Here is a 15,640-nt window from a genome sequence, read left to right as displayed (position 1 = left end):
TGTGATTTAAGGGCTGTCTAAGAGGTGAAGACTAAGGTGTCAGCAATACTTGTGCAGGTTTTTTTTTTCCTATACAAATACACAGCTAAGTTAAATAATGTAAACCATTATTTTATTTTTTTTAATAGTAAATTTAAATATTTCACTAGCAAAAATTAAAATTATTCCAAATGGAGGCAGAAGAGGGAGAGGAAATTTTCCTTTAGAAAGAATGTTGGTGATAAAAGTTTGTTTAGAAAAAAAGATCAAAATGGTATTTTTATTATGACAGTTTCTGGTAATTCAGAATGTTTCAAAAATTGAAGCTGTCCAAATATAAATGATCTAAGTTGTATTCAATAGTAGTTTGTCTGGTGAACTGCCAGGGGACCTTGAATGCTTTTGATCTGCAGCTGAGGTAGGTATTCTGGTGCGCTGTGCCAGCATCAGGAAAGCCTTGGAATTCCATGTACTTTAAAACAAGTTGGGATGGAAATATTATAGCATCCCACAGGATGCTGTCAAGAAAGAAGGGGGAAAAAAAGGACAGGGATTGATATCAACTTCCCATTTCTTCATTTAAAAAATAATTAACTGTAGTGGGTTCTTATCAAAGGGGGAAGGAAAAACATATTTCACCTTTTGCAAACTGATTTAATGGATGTGCTAGATTTTTGTCTAGCATGCATCTATATACAGATGAAAGGTCCAACATCATTGATATAACGAAGTGCTTTACCCTGTGGGCTTATTCTTACTCTCATTGATATATTTGTGGAATTCCAAAGGCAGAGGTGAGCCACAAAAAAGTCACAGCACCACAAGCCAAGGTAAACAGCCTGCCAGAATGTGTTTAGCTAATAACAGAAAAAAATATAGAAAGGAGAGGAAAACCTATTCCCTCAGAAAATACATTTCCTGGCTGGAAAGGCATTGAAGTTTAAAGTTGCTTACATTGCTTCCTTGCTCTTTTCAAGTAAATTGGCTTTGTTATTTCAATCCACAGTCCCAGGCACCTTAGCCATTGGGAAGAGGAATACATGTTCTGCAACAGGTCTAATGGGGAGGGCATTGTGGGCATCATGACTTAATGGCAAAAGCATCTTTCATCCCAGGAAAGGAGACTGGACTACCTCTTTGTCATAAATTTTACTTAGTAATATTTGAATAATATATTGCACATAGATACAACACCCGAGGATTTCTTTAGCCATTGTCAAAGAGGGTTATGTTCTCTCCTTTGTACACTGCACAGAAAATAAGGATTCTTTGGTTCATTGTGCATTTTACTTTTTTTTTTTTCTCTATTGCAGATGGAAAATAGCTTCTCAGTTCTTGGTTATTTAAGCTATTTTTCTTGCATTTCAATTACAAGCTTCTCTTGATGGGGAAATAATTTTAGATGGCTATGCTATTGTCCCTGCTGCTCTTTAGCCCTGTGACGTGAAGCTGCAGAATTATTTAGTGCAATCTTGTAAATGCTAAAGCATCTGAACCACTTGTTTTTGTTACTGTTCACAACAAGTTCAGACTTCAGTCCAGATATACAATGTGAGGAATTTTAGTTGCATAGAAGATTCTTTCATCAGGCTTTTGCAGCACATTCAGCCTAGATAACTGACAGGAATAAAGTTACTGGTTAAAAATGTCATTATGCCCAGGAAACATGAGGAACTTTCTTCTGTTGATAGAGACAGGATTTCTAAAGATTCCCCTTGCTGATGGTGAAGTTTCTGTATTGTGCAGGGAGCTCCTCTGTTCAGCAGTAACAAGCCAACACTCACACAGTTGCTTATGAAAACAGACATTTTTTTCTACAGCACCAGTCTTGTTTGTTGAGCATAAAAGAACAGAAATTGGTCCTGAGGGAGACATTGCAGTAAGGGAGTGGTCATTACAAACCACGCATGTAATCTGCCATGTTGCCATGAGAAAATTGCATTTGATTGGTTTATAAAATAGCTTTACTAAATCCCTTAAATAGTGATACCGGTAACTGTGCACACTGGAGTGCAGTACTAGTGAGTGCTATTAATGATTAGAGTGTTTCCAGATTGATCACTTGGAAACAAGTGGATTTCTGATAATCAGAAGGGCATTAGGTGTGTGGGAAGGGTGACTGAGAAACCTCTCAATCAGGGTAACACTGATAACGCAAGGAAAAATCAGAAATTATTTTGATTACAAATGGCAGCTTGTTTTCAGATACCACATGCAGAGATCAAGGAGAACAGAACTCAATATAGAAGAAACACCCCAACAAACAGAATTATCTGGATCTATCATGTATATAAGAAAGGTGAATTTTTTTGAGGGTGGATCAGAATATTTATTTCCCTCTATTTTTCCTCTCAACTAATGGAATGGATTAGCATTTATTTTAAGGGTCTGGTATTCAAACTGTGGATTTTGAGTTTGTCCTTTAATTCAGGGGTACCAGGAGACCAAAGGATGCAATAGAAAGTACTCTATGAGTAACCTAGAAGCACTGACTATGTCTGACTCCTGAGATATCTTAAGCCTAAGTCGATAAACATAATGATTAATTTATTCACTCTCTACAAATCAGAGAAGTAGATAATTTCATACTCTTGACTAAAAAAGGAAAATAAAGGTTGTCTTTTGAAACTTAATAGGCTGACCTTAAAAAAAAAATAAAACCAAAAGTCAGTGCTCAAAATCAGTTTGATAAATGTGTGAGCCCTGAAGTCTTAGTCCAATTAATGCACACATTGGCTTTGTAATAAGTTGTATACCTGATCAGAAAGTAAAACCGCTAGTGGATCAGTTAAAGGAATTAGTGTCTGAAAGGAAAAAAGATGGTGATAAAGTAATTAGTATCATAGGTTCAACAAAGATTTAAAACTGTGGTACATGGCAGTAATGGATTTTGAATGCAGTTAATGAGCATATTCATTGCATTCATTTTTAATTAAGTGGAAAAAATACTGGTCCTTTAAATTGAGATAATAAATGTGCAAGTCAATCTTACACAAACATGCAACACAAGAATTTATTGCCTGCTGTCTAACTGGGGAACTGGGAATCATTATAAAGATTAGCTTTACTGAAAAAAAAATCCAGAAAAAGCTTCAGTAGAAAACGTTTATGAGGTAATAATTTTCACATTAAATATTGCTTGGCACATTTGGTATATTGTGTATGTGTTTTATAAATAGGAGTATTTGCTGTCAGCAGAGGTAGGAGCGTTTGTACCCTTGAAAAGGTTTCAATGCTATTTACCGATTTAGATTCTGTGAGATGTATTTAGAGAGATACATGTAAGAGAACACAAAAATATGAGAAACCTTGAAACTTCCTCAGAGGTGTATGGTTCTGCTTAGAGTACAAGTTATGGTTTAAAATGACGACTGTGAAAGCTGCCGCTGTGAATTTCCACATGCTTGCTGTGCTTTAACTGATGCACTCGTGCCTTCCGAAAGCATCAGGCTGGGCTGCTGCTGGGGCTCAGGGGGTTTCAGACTGCAGCAGGGGAAATCCAGCTAAAATGTGGAGTGTTTATTCTGTCAGAGGGCAGCTGGGGAACTGACATGAAACAGGTTGAAGCACTGAAACCAGAAGTACCTTCTAGAGCAGTGGCTTTCAATGCCTTTATGACTTGGGAACCCCCTGAATATTTCCAGTGGAATCAAGGACCTTTGTGTGGCATATTGAAGCTTATTGAGGACAAGTGACTGGCATTTCTTAGTTACCTTTTATGGATCCATTTGAAATCGCTCACAGATCCCCAGGGATACCCAGGCGTTAAAACCCAACAAACCTAAATCGAGCTTAATACATTTCATTCTCTCAAAGCTCCCAACCCATATCTTTCCTGTCAGTATTACCAAAATACCAGGTTCTTGCTGACACACAGTATGTCTAGGTCTTTGCTCAACAAATTTTTCACTGGGATATGCATAGCAGAATGTGCTTTCCAAGTTTCCCTGAGCCACCTTTAACCTTCCAAAGCTTATTAGCTACTGGTGTTACAAGAGGGCAAGTTTTCTGTGCCAGAAAGCCCCAAACTTTCACTGGTGTCATGCAGAATATTGCTGGTGATGTTGCAGTACGAATTACTGTGCCACACTTAGGCAACTTCAATCTTTCTTTCTCTGACTTTGTTCTGCCCTATCCCACATGTTGTAATTGCTTTCCATAAATGGAGCAAACAAAACCATACTCATGGGTCTCTTCAAAATGCTAACTTTGCTTTTATTTTTTTAACCTCACTGCATGATTTTATTATGCCAGTAGCAACTTGGAAGCAAAGTTTAAAATAGCTGGCTTTCGTAGCATGCTTTTAGCATCGAAAAAAATGAAAATAAAAACTTGCAAATTGCAGAGTAACTTTGTTGATTTAAGCAGGAATTTTATAGAAAAATAAACATTTGATTTTCTTTTCTGTTCAGGTATGACTTCGTAGAAGTTGAAGAGCCTAGTGATGGCACTGTTTTAGGGCGCTGGTGTGGTTCCAGTAGTGTGCCAAGCAGACAAATCTCCAAAGGAAACCAGATCAGAATAAGATTTGTGTCTGATGAATATTTTCCTTCTGAACCTGGATTCTGCATCCATTATACACTTCTTATGCCAGTAAGTAACATGTTTCAGATTGGAACATTTCAGGAAAACAAAATCTTTTGAAGTGGTAGCTCAAAAGAATCTTTTAATAGCTTAGGATTAATTACCGTTTATTTCTTAATAATAATAATAATGAGCAGTCTGTCTTCCAGAACGGTACATTTTGATTCTGTTTTTTTAACTGAGTGTTCTTGTGGTTCTTGCTGGATGGTTTTGGACTGGGAAGTTGTGGGCTCAGTTGTTTGTGAGGAAACGTCAATAAAATGTTTGCATTCCTAATGCAGTACTGCAGGAGGAAATAAAAAGGTAGTAGCTTTGATGAGAAGAATCATCATAAGAATCAGCTGTGTGACACTGGGGAAGTTACAAAAAAGATTGAAGAAATTAATGTTTTTATTAGTCAGCTGCCATTAGACAAACAGAGCCACATGAGTATACCTGGTTCAGAACATAAGAACACAGAAGTTCTTAGGCTTCTAAATTGTTTCATTACAGTGGCAAAGCAGACAATGCATAATACTCATTTTCCACTGCATTTTCCCTGGAAACTCTACTTTAGACTTCTCAGGAATGTTGCTTAACACTTGTAAATTGCAGGTATTAAACAAAATTTATGGTCAAAAAATGTGACTATTTTCACTGTCGAGAGATTTCTGTTACTTTTTTTCACCAAATGAAAGATCTATGGTAACAAAGTATGTTATAGATTTTTAAGGATGAGATAATGTTCTGAAGCATTAAGAGTGGAGCAGAACAGGGGTTTACTTGTTTTATAATAGGTGTTCCATATTTAAAGACAGTAAGGAGTATTTTTGTGAAAGTCCTCTCAACTCAGTTTGTGAATCTCCTGAGTACTTTTGTGGTCTGTGGTGTTTGGTTGGTGGAAACCATATGCAAGCTCAATAAAAAAATTGATCTAAAGAATCTATGTTGTAACCCCACTGACATGCACTACACTTAGAATGCATTTGGCATGCTTTTTGGTTTTGCCATTTTTGCCTTTTCTCCCCATTTACAAAACTGGTTACTGAGAAGCAGCAAATAACAGTCCCCACATATCTTTTCAACAATGCGTACTCTTCTACATAATATATCTGTCAGTGAATGCAGTGTTGTGTTGTCTATGTGTACATATATATATGTGTATGTGTTTTCTGTTGTTTTCCTATGAATATTTGTAACTATTTAGGCCTAACTAATGACTATTCCTAAAGTGATAAAAGGTTTGATTTGCATATTTGACTCTTCTGTGAGTTAGACTCTTTTGTTAGTAGAATAGTAAGACCTGATAATGGTGAATTTTGAAATCAAATGTCAGTCTCCAACTTGAAATATGGCCAGGTTTAAACTTTCATACACCTGAGGGCAGAATGTAATAAGTATGTTTACTTTTGAAAAATGGTAAAAGAAAATCCCTAAATAGATGTGTTGTGGGCTGATGCCAGATTTCATTGTTTCAGCTCTAGTATTGTGTCCTACTTGCTGCATATCTATCTGACTTATGTATGATCCGATTTGTGTGGAATGGATTAAACAAAGGCACCTAAAAATACCAGAGTATATGTAAAATTATCTGTATGCAGTGCTGTACAAAAGGACTGAGTTTGTTCCTTGACATTTGGGGAAAACTAGTTATAACCTTTGAATCATCAACACTTGCAAAACAGTTCTTTAATCTTAAAAATACTTGCGTTTCTTGTTCAGTAGACAAAACCAGAGCTGACATCATGGGATGCATTTTTAGTTCCTTGTTTTTCTCCATTTAACAAAGCTCATCTAGCATAAGAACTATACATACGAAGTGGTTTAGAAACCAAGCATGTTGTCTCTCACAATACGCAGCAGGCAACAGCAGCATCCTTCCCATCATTAGAATTCAGATCTAGCCCCAGGATGCTCAGTGTAACAACTGGTTATTGGTTTGTGAGGATTGATTTCCAAATCTCTCTTTAAAAGGGCTGGGATCTTTTTTTGTCAAAAATTTTGTCTTAATAAGCCATGAAAAATACAATTTTACATTTCAGACTGCAGATTGCAAGTGAAATCTATATTGCTGAGTTTCAGGATTAAACCTGCTTCTTCTACCTAAAGCAACTGAAAATCAATGCCAAAAATGTCTGTCTTTAAAACTATAATTCTCTCTTGTCCAGCATGTCAAGAGAAACTAAAATTTACAGCCCTCCCCCTCCCCTCCCTGTAAAAAAAAGTCATCTATAGAAATGAGTATAAATTCTAAATAATTCTTACAAAAACATAACTGATTCACTTAGTGATTCACTTCAATGAACTGGTCCTAAACAGTTAAATTTTGTTTTTTTCCCCCTCATTTTTTGAAAAGGGGGAAGGAGGAGATGCCTGGTAGACTAGCAATGAGAGTTTGTTTGGGGAGAAATGAAGCAAAACTGAAATAAAACAGTGCAAGCTTGTGTCTGTATTTGGAGGCCACACACAGTGAGGAGCGGTGGACACATTTTCAGGTCTCTTAAAGAGCAAGAGAAATGGCTTTGTTTAAATCTGCTGTAATTTATCGTATATATATTTTTTTCCTTTGTATATTATATTTCAAACCAACTTTTCACATGATGAATAAGTCGGGGGAGAATGGCTGGTGATCTGATTACTTCTACGAGTTAGTCACTCAAAAGAACTTGCAGCAATTCCAGTCAATAGATGCAACAACATTTTCTAGGAAGGTTTACCATGGGATTGTAAGGCACTGCATAAAAACGGTGCACACACTGTGTGCAAACATAATGCTCCCTGAAAAAATCCATGAAGACTTTCTTCAGATTTTAGCTAATTGCAGTTCAATATTCTGAATTTCTTCCATTTTAAATTGTGTATCCTGGGTACCCCTAGAGCTTTAATTCTGGTCTAATTCCACTTTCCTCTGTTTGTATATTTGCAAGTTAATTTTGTCTGGAATATCGTAAAGTGGAAGGAAGTGTTGGAAAAGCTTACTATAAGAAAAAATAGTGTGTGTGTTGTTTCAAAATGATTATGCTACTTTCATCACAGCTGTTGGTCACTCTTTTCATGCTCTGCCCTTTCACTTAGTCTGTCCTTAATGGTGAGCTCCTTTATTCACTAAGGGCTGCTTAGCAGTTGTTCTGCATTTTGACTCTTCAGCTATCCATTTATTAGAAGTCATGTTTTTGACAGTGCTATACCACCTAAACCCTCCTAGAATTTTATTGCAAAAACAATCCATATTTCATTTCTTTTTCACTTCTTCTCACTTGTTCCCAGTTAGAGCTCTAATCCATGTAGTAGCCACATGCAATTGAGGGAAATCTTATATGCTCTTATAATACATGTTTGGGCTTCAGTCTTCTAGTGACTTGTTTAAACTATGTCAGTTATAAGTTTGGCAGAGAAAACTTGATGTAATAAAGTCCATTGTTACTTGGGGAGTGGGTGAATGGGATACTTGATGCCTGAGGTGCCATTAAGGAATGCATGACTGATTGCCAAAGTAGTTATTAATTATTCAGGGCACTCAGAACAAAGCTGCTCCAGTTAAAGTTGAAGCTGGTGGTGACTGTATTCCCCTTCTTTTTTGGCATATGGTAGCATGTCATTTGTCATCAAAGATCATGCCAAAGGTCTTTGCAAACAGACTTAACTCTCTTCTATGCAAGTGAAGATGAAGAGGAAAATCCGAGAAGCTGCTTGAAGACTGACCAGGTTTAAAAGTGATTTGGCAGGTGTTTTCTGATTTTGGTGCAGTACCTGCATGGCTACCTGGATTACAGTCTGAGAGAGGTTGGGTTTTTTTTTTCTTTAGATGCAGAGATGGTGTTAGGAATCCTCTTGCTGTTAACAGTAATGAAGATTAAATTTAATACTGTGCAGGTAATCTGTTTAGGGCTATCTAATAATTGTTCCTTTATTTCATTCAGATTGGCTAGGTTTTGCTCTTAGGGTTGATTTTAGTGCTAGTTTTATTTGTGGAACCTTTTCAATTGAGCTGGTTTGACAAAAAAGGTTAATAAAGTTTAAATACTAATAGAAAAAGTGCATATTAATAGAATAGAGGAAGGAAAGCCCTCCCCTTACATTCCCTTCCTTTGAGAAGTCCACAGATTTCACAGATATCGGGTGTGTATCTTGCATGTCTGTTCCAAAGCTCAAGATGGTTTAACTGTGGCTGCAATAGCTGCACATCCATCCAGAAACATCATAAAGGACTTTAGTGATCACCTAAGCAAAGGTTTTTCTACACTTCCTTAAGAAGCAATCAAAAGATTTTGGAAATAACACGATTTCAGGGGTGTTTAAGCCAAGGTAGTATGAAGCAGCAGGACAGTGTGAGTGTTATTTAGCATTTTGCAATGCTAAATGAAGTGATAAAGGACTGTGAAAATCCTTTATATGATTGGAAGGACTCTTACATCAAAACCTTTGTGTTCAGAGCTTCCACTAATTAGGTATAGCGAAACCTAAGTCTGGATAAATCACCAAACTCCTAAAGGTGGTCAGGCATGCAAGTTCAGTCATTCTTTTTTTTTTTTTTTGTGTGTGTGTGGCAAAAAAATCGTTTTGGGACGAAATCTTTTCTTGGAGATTTCATTTTGCTTTAAATTTGAGTTTGAAATCTAGAGAGAAATTCCCTTTAAGTTTCTTAAATGAGACATTAAGGATAACTCCAAAATACTTAACACGGGAGTGTTACACTTGAGGTTAGTAAAAAAGCCACAAGAAGTACAAAACTAAGTTTTTATTATCTAGTTATTATCCATGGGACTAAAACGAGAGGGGAAGCAACCCCTTTGAAGCAAAAGAGCCTCTGAATTATGTTTCCTAATCAAAACATAACATCTTGTTTTCCTTTGACTGTATCTCATTCTCTCACTTCAACATCAGCAAAAAATAAAATCTGTGTACGTGAAGCAGACTTGCAGAGGCAGGGTTAGAAATTAATCTAGCAACATTGTGGGCCTGCACAGAAGTCCATCAAAGAATGTCCTTGACCTGCACAACTTGAGTTGTCAGCATGGAGACCCTAAAAGGAAGAGAGACATTTTGAACCAAATTGGCTGTCATTTAATTCTCAAAAGGAATTAATATGTTTGTATGATAGCAAGTTTTGTACTCTCAAGGACTGGGTCTTTCCCTCTGGCCAAAATTTGAATGTAGTTTCTTGTGCAGTGTGGTTGTGTATGTAGTATATGCCATTTCTGTTGTATTTTTTCTGTGATGTTAGATTTACGGTGGCTCAGGCAGAAAAGAATCAGAAATCACTTCATTGACTATTTGTAGGATGAAGTAATTTTGTTTTCTTGGCAGATGTTTTCATTGTATATTTGACTAAGAGTTAAATTCATTGATTTTGGAAGTTTATTGTATATCCCACCCTGTTTCACTGCGGCAAAATACATAATAAAATCAACTGATATAAATAACCAACAATACTTTCAAAATTAGATGCATTCATGTTACCATATCTCCAATGTCACACTTCCGTTTTATTCTATTTAACAACCTCAGTAGAACTTCTTCCTGAAAATTTCAGGAGTGTTGAACAAGTAACACAACTGATTCAGGTTATGGAGCATTCATGTAGGTCTTAAAATTGTATTTGTTGAAAGACCTTACTTAGGGGAAGTCAGAACAAGTAAGGCGGAGAAAAGTTTGTGAAAACTGCTTTCCTTTTAGTCATCAATAGCGTTATGTACAAGTTGGATCACTCTGGCAACCTGTTTCAAGCAAAAATTGTTGCCGTAAACAAGAGATGGGGTAGTGCAACTGTCAAGAAAGAGCAGGCAGCCCTTTTTGCTCCTTTGCCCAAATCATGTCTTTGATCACATAATGACCTTCTCCTCCCACTTGAAAGCAGATAGTATGATGATTCAGTGCAAACAATGTTTAACCTTTTTAAATGCCCTAAAAAGTGGAAAAGTTTTGAGAATATGTGGGGAACTAGTTCAAATACATGAGACGATCTCTGTTCTTCGACCTCTGGAACTTGCTAATAGCTTTTCTTAGGTTTCCATTTAGTAATAAATATTTATATTGTAGGGACTCTAATGTTTGGAAACTTTATTAGCGTGTCTCGTAGTATTTTAATCAGAAGTTTATGTATGCATATTTATTTAATTTGAAAATGAGTATTACTTTTACATGGTCTATCAGTTATTTTATTGTAGTGTTCTGCAATAAATCTTACGTATGTAAGATTTAATGTTGCGCGCTCTGTTGTTTTCAAAAGCTCTCCAGGAGAAGTTAAAGATAGAACAAAGAGTGTTTTTTGTCTTCTCTTGAGCAATCTTAAGTCTCCTGGAATGTCATGACTCCAGGAGTGGTCTGGCTGGTGTATGTGGGATCCTAAGTAACATTATTTTTGTTTGGGAACAATCTGAAAGAGCTGTATTTTGCCAACTGATGAGAAAATAGTTAAAAAAAAAAAAAAGTGTACAAATCCAGGAAAAGGAGTAATGTGGAAAATCCAGTCTGCATTAATGATTCAAGGAAGAGAATACACGGTGCATGGGGAAGGTGAACGGTGGTGAATTTCCAGCCTTTTGGTGTTTCTTTTGTCATTCAGCTTAATAGACAGTGAAGCTTACATGTGCTAATAAGCAGGGAACACATCACTAATTAACAGGTTACTTTCAACCATTTTAATACTGTAGTCCTGTGTATATTCTGGAGTATATTAAGAGTCCTGAGTATATTCTGAAATCCTCCATATGGAAGTGTATTAAAAATAAGTATTTGTCTTTTACTGCATTTTCACGTCAGAATTTGAAGGCCATTTCAGATTGTGAGGTTTTACTTAATGAAACCGCTACCATTATACTATGATAAACTTTTTTCAAGTAATATTTGAGTCTTTTGATTGGTTTTGTCATGGGTTTTGGGGGGGAGGGGGGGAATATTTTGTTATTTTTTATTTTTCATCAAGTTCACTCAAAAAGGACTGAATTGGGTCTAATCAGAGAGATTACATGTAAGAAACTAATGGAAGAATAATACTGCAACTCCGTAGCAACTATGAATATTAGCCTAAAATCTATTCTCTACTTGTACCAACTTTCCTTTAACTGATCTTCAAAGAGATATTCTCTCTTTCACAAAAATGACACTTCTAAAATGGTTCTTTACAAATGAATTAGGATCAGATCAAGCTGATCTGTCTTTATCAGTCGGTAGTAATACATTAAAGTTTTTAGTCCGTGTTCTGTATACTGGCATGTGAATTTGAAAATTTATTATTCAGCATAATTAGCAGTAATGTCAAGTTTCTAAGCCTTTCCATTGCCTTCCCGGCTTTCCAGATGTCAAGCTGTCCAAAGGGTGTCTAGCCCTGTAGCCCGCAGCCAGTGCTGGTCATAAATGGGTGGTAGGGAGCACTAGGAGGAGGTCAAGCAGATGGGATGCTTCACCACCCCTTTACCCTACTTACTAGCTATATTCTGAAGAAGAGGGGGATTCCCTGAGCCTACGTTCTTTGTCTGTTTAGTAATCTGTTAACAGAAGTTCCTTGCAAATAATTATCCATGTACCCCTTGAACTCAGGTTAACTTTATGCCTTCACAACATCCTTTGCTAAAACCAGATTGTATAGGTACTGCACAGAAAAGAAGCTTCAAAAAACTCCTTTACTTGAGAAGGGTATGTATGTGTATAACGACGTGTCACTCTTAAACTGAGAACTCATTGATCCCAAGTAATTGGAGCTGTTGTATGCTACCTCAGCAGGTGTTTCACAGTGACATCCAAATGTTCCTTTAGTCTTTCAAAATTATTTTGTAGTCATGGTTCAAATTTATTTGTTCAATCTTATTGATCATATCTATTAAAAAAATTGTAGTGTCTCAGTGTGTATGATTTCTTTTTAATTTAATCCTTTACTGAATGTTATATAAGCTACTTTTCACTTAACATGTTTGGTTAAAAAAATCCCAAACCATCCCCACAAATCCCCCCCAAAAAACCACCACCACCACCTTCCTGTTCTCCCAGGTCCCTTTAGCTCCACTGGGTTTGGTTTTGTTTAGTGGGTCGGTTTTATTTTTTTTCTTCCTTTATTTTTTATGGTTTAAATATTACCTAATTGTCTAGTTGACTATCCCTTTTCCAATTTCCAGGATCAACATGTTATTCACAGCTTTTTGAGAAAGCACGCTGATGGCTTCTCTACAAATTCCAAAGCAAAGTGACTCTATCCCATTCTCAAAGTTAATCCCCTGTGTAACTGGCACAGTCCTAGATTTTTTGTGCTTTCAAATACTGAGACGTTGTGTCTGACATGCTTGCTAGTGGAAAAAAAGGTAAGCAAATGTACATTTGATACTAGGTTTCAGGCAGCACCATAATTTTTAGTTATGCTATTTTAGATGGATTCATGTTGTGTCCCTATCCATTATTAATATCTTAGTCATGCCACAGTCCTATCCATTCCCACACTCCAACAAAGCAGTCAGTAACTAGTTAGTGGAGTGCATTGTGCTGATTTTTCTTACTTCTGGTTGGAAAAAAAAGGAACAAAAAGGAACAAAAGGAAAGAATTCAGGACAGAATGGAGTTAGTGCAACTACTTTATTTTTATATATGGCCCAGATCTGAAAGGCTCCTAGGAACAGCGGAATTGTGCAGGGAAAAAAAAAAATGATGGGTGCAGCTCTATACAGTTGAGATCAGATCATCTGTGGAGCAGCTTCTGTAGGTGACTGACTACACATTTCAACTCCACAGACTGCTGGAAGCACCGCTTTAAAATCAGGAGGAAGAATTCTTGACAGAGTAATGATACTGTATAGTAGCTTCAGGGTAAAAGTTTGCTTATGGAAAGATTAATGTGGGGTATTGGTAGTGGTGTTAAGAGAAATCCTTTTAGTTCTAAAAAGGAATAGGTAATAAGCACTGTGGGAATACCAAAATTTTCACCTGTCTTGTCTTTGCAGTACCTGGCCTCTGGTGTTTCAGATGGGGATTATGAGCTGTCATTTGTTAGATTCTCATCAGTACTCAAAACCTTTTTTAATGATGATGATGAAAGGTTTGGCTGAAGAAGCCAGGATTTTTGTTAAAAAGGTTTTAGTTTTGTTTTCATGGGAAAGTCTAGATAATCACAAAGCTGGTGTGTCTGTTTCCATTATCTCTGGCTAGGCTGGTGGAGAAGGAATTCAGTAGGGTTTTGAATTTGTGTTTGCGCCTAGTAGCTAGTGTATGTTATTAAAGTATTGTTTAAAAAACAAAGGAGATAAATAAAACCTTGCACGTGGAAAAGGACAAAAGACATTTCCAGAGGCAGAATACTCGGGCTGCTTGAGTATTCATTTCACTCTGGTTCTGAGTTAGGCAATAAATCGTAGCAAGAGAAATGAGAATTATATATGATGAGAAATAAAATGCCAGTCTTTAAGTTGAAGGGAGTGATTTAGTGCATGGAAGACCAGGTTCAAAGGCACTTGAAAAGTGGAGGTACGAAAGCAGATGGCACAGCCTTTGCAGGAAATTTTGCGTGCAGTCCCACAGACTTTGTGAACTTGGTGGTTCCTAAAAGTCCTTCCCTTGCAGCTGCAAAAGAATTCCTTGAGGGAACTCCATAATAACTCTACCCTGACACCATGTGCAAGTTCTCGGATCTCAGATAAGTGTGAGTCTGTTCAGGTGGTGAGGGGAATTTCAGTGTAGTGGTGTAGATAATTAAATCAATCTGACACTTTATTTTCCAGTATGTAGCCTTTTCGTAGCACTTAGTTAAGCTAATAGTTTCTTGGTAGACATCCCTTGTTCTGAATGTTTTTCTAACAGTGTGACACCCTTTAAACATCATAACTGTCTTTAAGAAGACAGGTGCTGTGTTAAGGTGATTTTGTTAGATATCAGTATCCCAGTGGCTTTGTGAATAGTTGGCGTTGTAAATAAAATATTTTAAATCTGAATTTTCACTCATTTTATTTTCAGTATTTTTTTTTTTTGCCTGTTGTGCTTGCCTGAGAATGTAAAAAAGACCTTTTTTGAGACTTCAAAACACCTAAAATCGCTCTGAAGAAAAATCATGCTAACTCTGACCTTGAACTTCCCTGCTGGCTGATATGACCAAAATGACTAGGTCGCCAAGGAGGGTAAGATGACTGAGTTGAGCCAAATTAGTCAAAGTCACTTGGTCACTATCTGCATTTCTTGCAATGACGAATCATTTTTAACTTGCTAAATGGTAGGACAGCTAGCCACATATTATGTAGGCTTTTAATATGTAAGCTGTTAATAGGGTTGCCCTTGCTTATCTTCTGAAAATCACTCTGATCTTCTGAACAATTCTGGCTTGTGTGTGCATATTTGTCTTCAGGCTTTTCAATGTGAGGTGTTCTGGGTAATCAAAAGTTAATAATAAAATACTTCCCGTGCGAGTCATCTGTGTAATGCCTTTTTGCCTTGGAATTCTTGTCTTTTAGTCAAGGTAAATTCTGTCATTGATCTCTTCTTGTTTGCCCTCTGTCTATATATATAACTTTAAATATGGTATTTACTTTTTTTAATTGCCTCTCTGCTTAAGTAAGTCATAGGTACCTTTCATGTGGAAAAAACCTGTGCAATTTAGATGTATCTAAAATAGCAGTACATCTTTTGATGCAATATAATTGTAGAATTAAGGTTCATTGAAGTGTTTTGAAACTGTCTGCTAGTATGAGACACTTCAGAGTACAGCCTACCTTTTCACCAAAAATCAAAGATAGGTGGTCAAGTCCACAGTGCAGAGACAAATGAGAAATTGTCAAAGGGTTTTTCAATTATGTTTCTAATTGTCATGAAGAATAAAAAAAACGAGTTACATTTTCAGCTAGGTATTTCCATGGATGAAAGACAATGTGAAATTGGAAATCGTTTGCTACTTTGCTAACAAAACATATCTAAAAATATTAGAACTTAAGGAACAAACTGGCACACCACTAATGTGGTAGAAGTGATCGAATTGAATGCCCAACACTTTGCAAACGTGAGACAGAGGTGACCCTCAACCTTGTGCAAAGCCTGCTGTATGGAGGTGAAGCACAAGTGCAGGTCTGGGCAACTGTCAACCCCACAGCAGCCTTCTGCTCTGCTGTAGTAAACCACACTGATCTGCTGC

General features: G+C 36.7%; 1 protein-coding gene across 1 annotated transcript in view; it reads left to right on the top strand.

Moving 5' to 3' along the window:
- The window catches only part of PDGFC (platelet derived growth factor C), a 129,174-nt gene that overhangs the window by 88,165 nt on the left and 25,369 nt on the right, over positions 1-15,640 (top strand). The window contains exon 3 of the mRNA XM_057419046.1: positions 4,392-4,572. Coding sequence (XP_057275029.1) covers positions 4,392-4,572 — 181 coding nt within the window. The remainder of the gene's footprint in view (positions 1-4,391; positions 4,573-15,640) is intronic.

This window comes from Pezoporus wallicus, unplaced genomic scaffold (genome assembly GCF_028554395.1).
Source record: "Pezoporus wallicus isolate ANWC-B61680 ecotype Strahan unplaced genomic scaffold, APGP_CSIRO_Pwel_v1 contig_2384, whole genome shotgun sequence".
Taxonomy (NCBI): domain Eukaryota; kingdom Metazoa; phylum Chordata; class Aves; order Psittaciformes; family Psittacidae; genus Pezoporus; species Pezoporus wallicus.
This window is presented reverse-complemented; position numbering and strand designations above follow the sequence as displayed.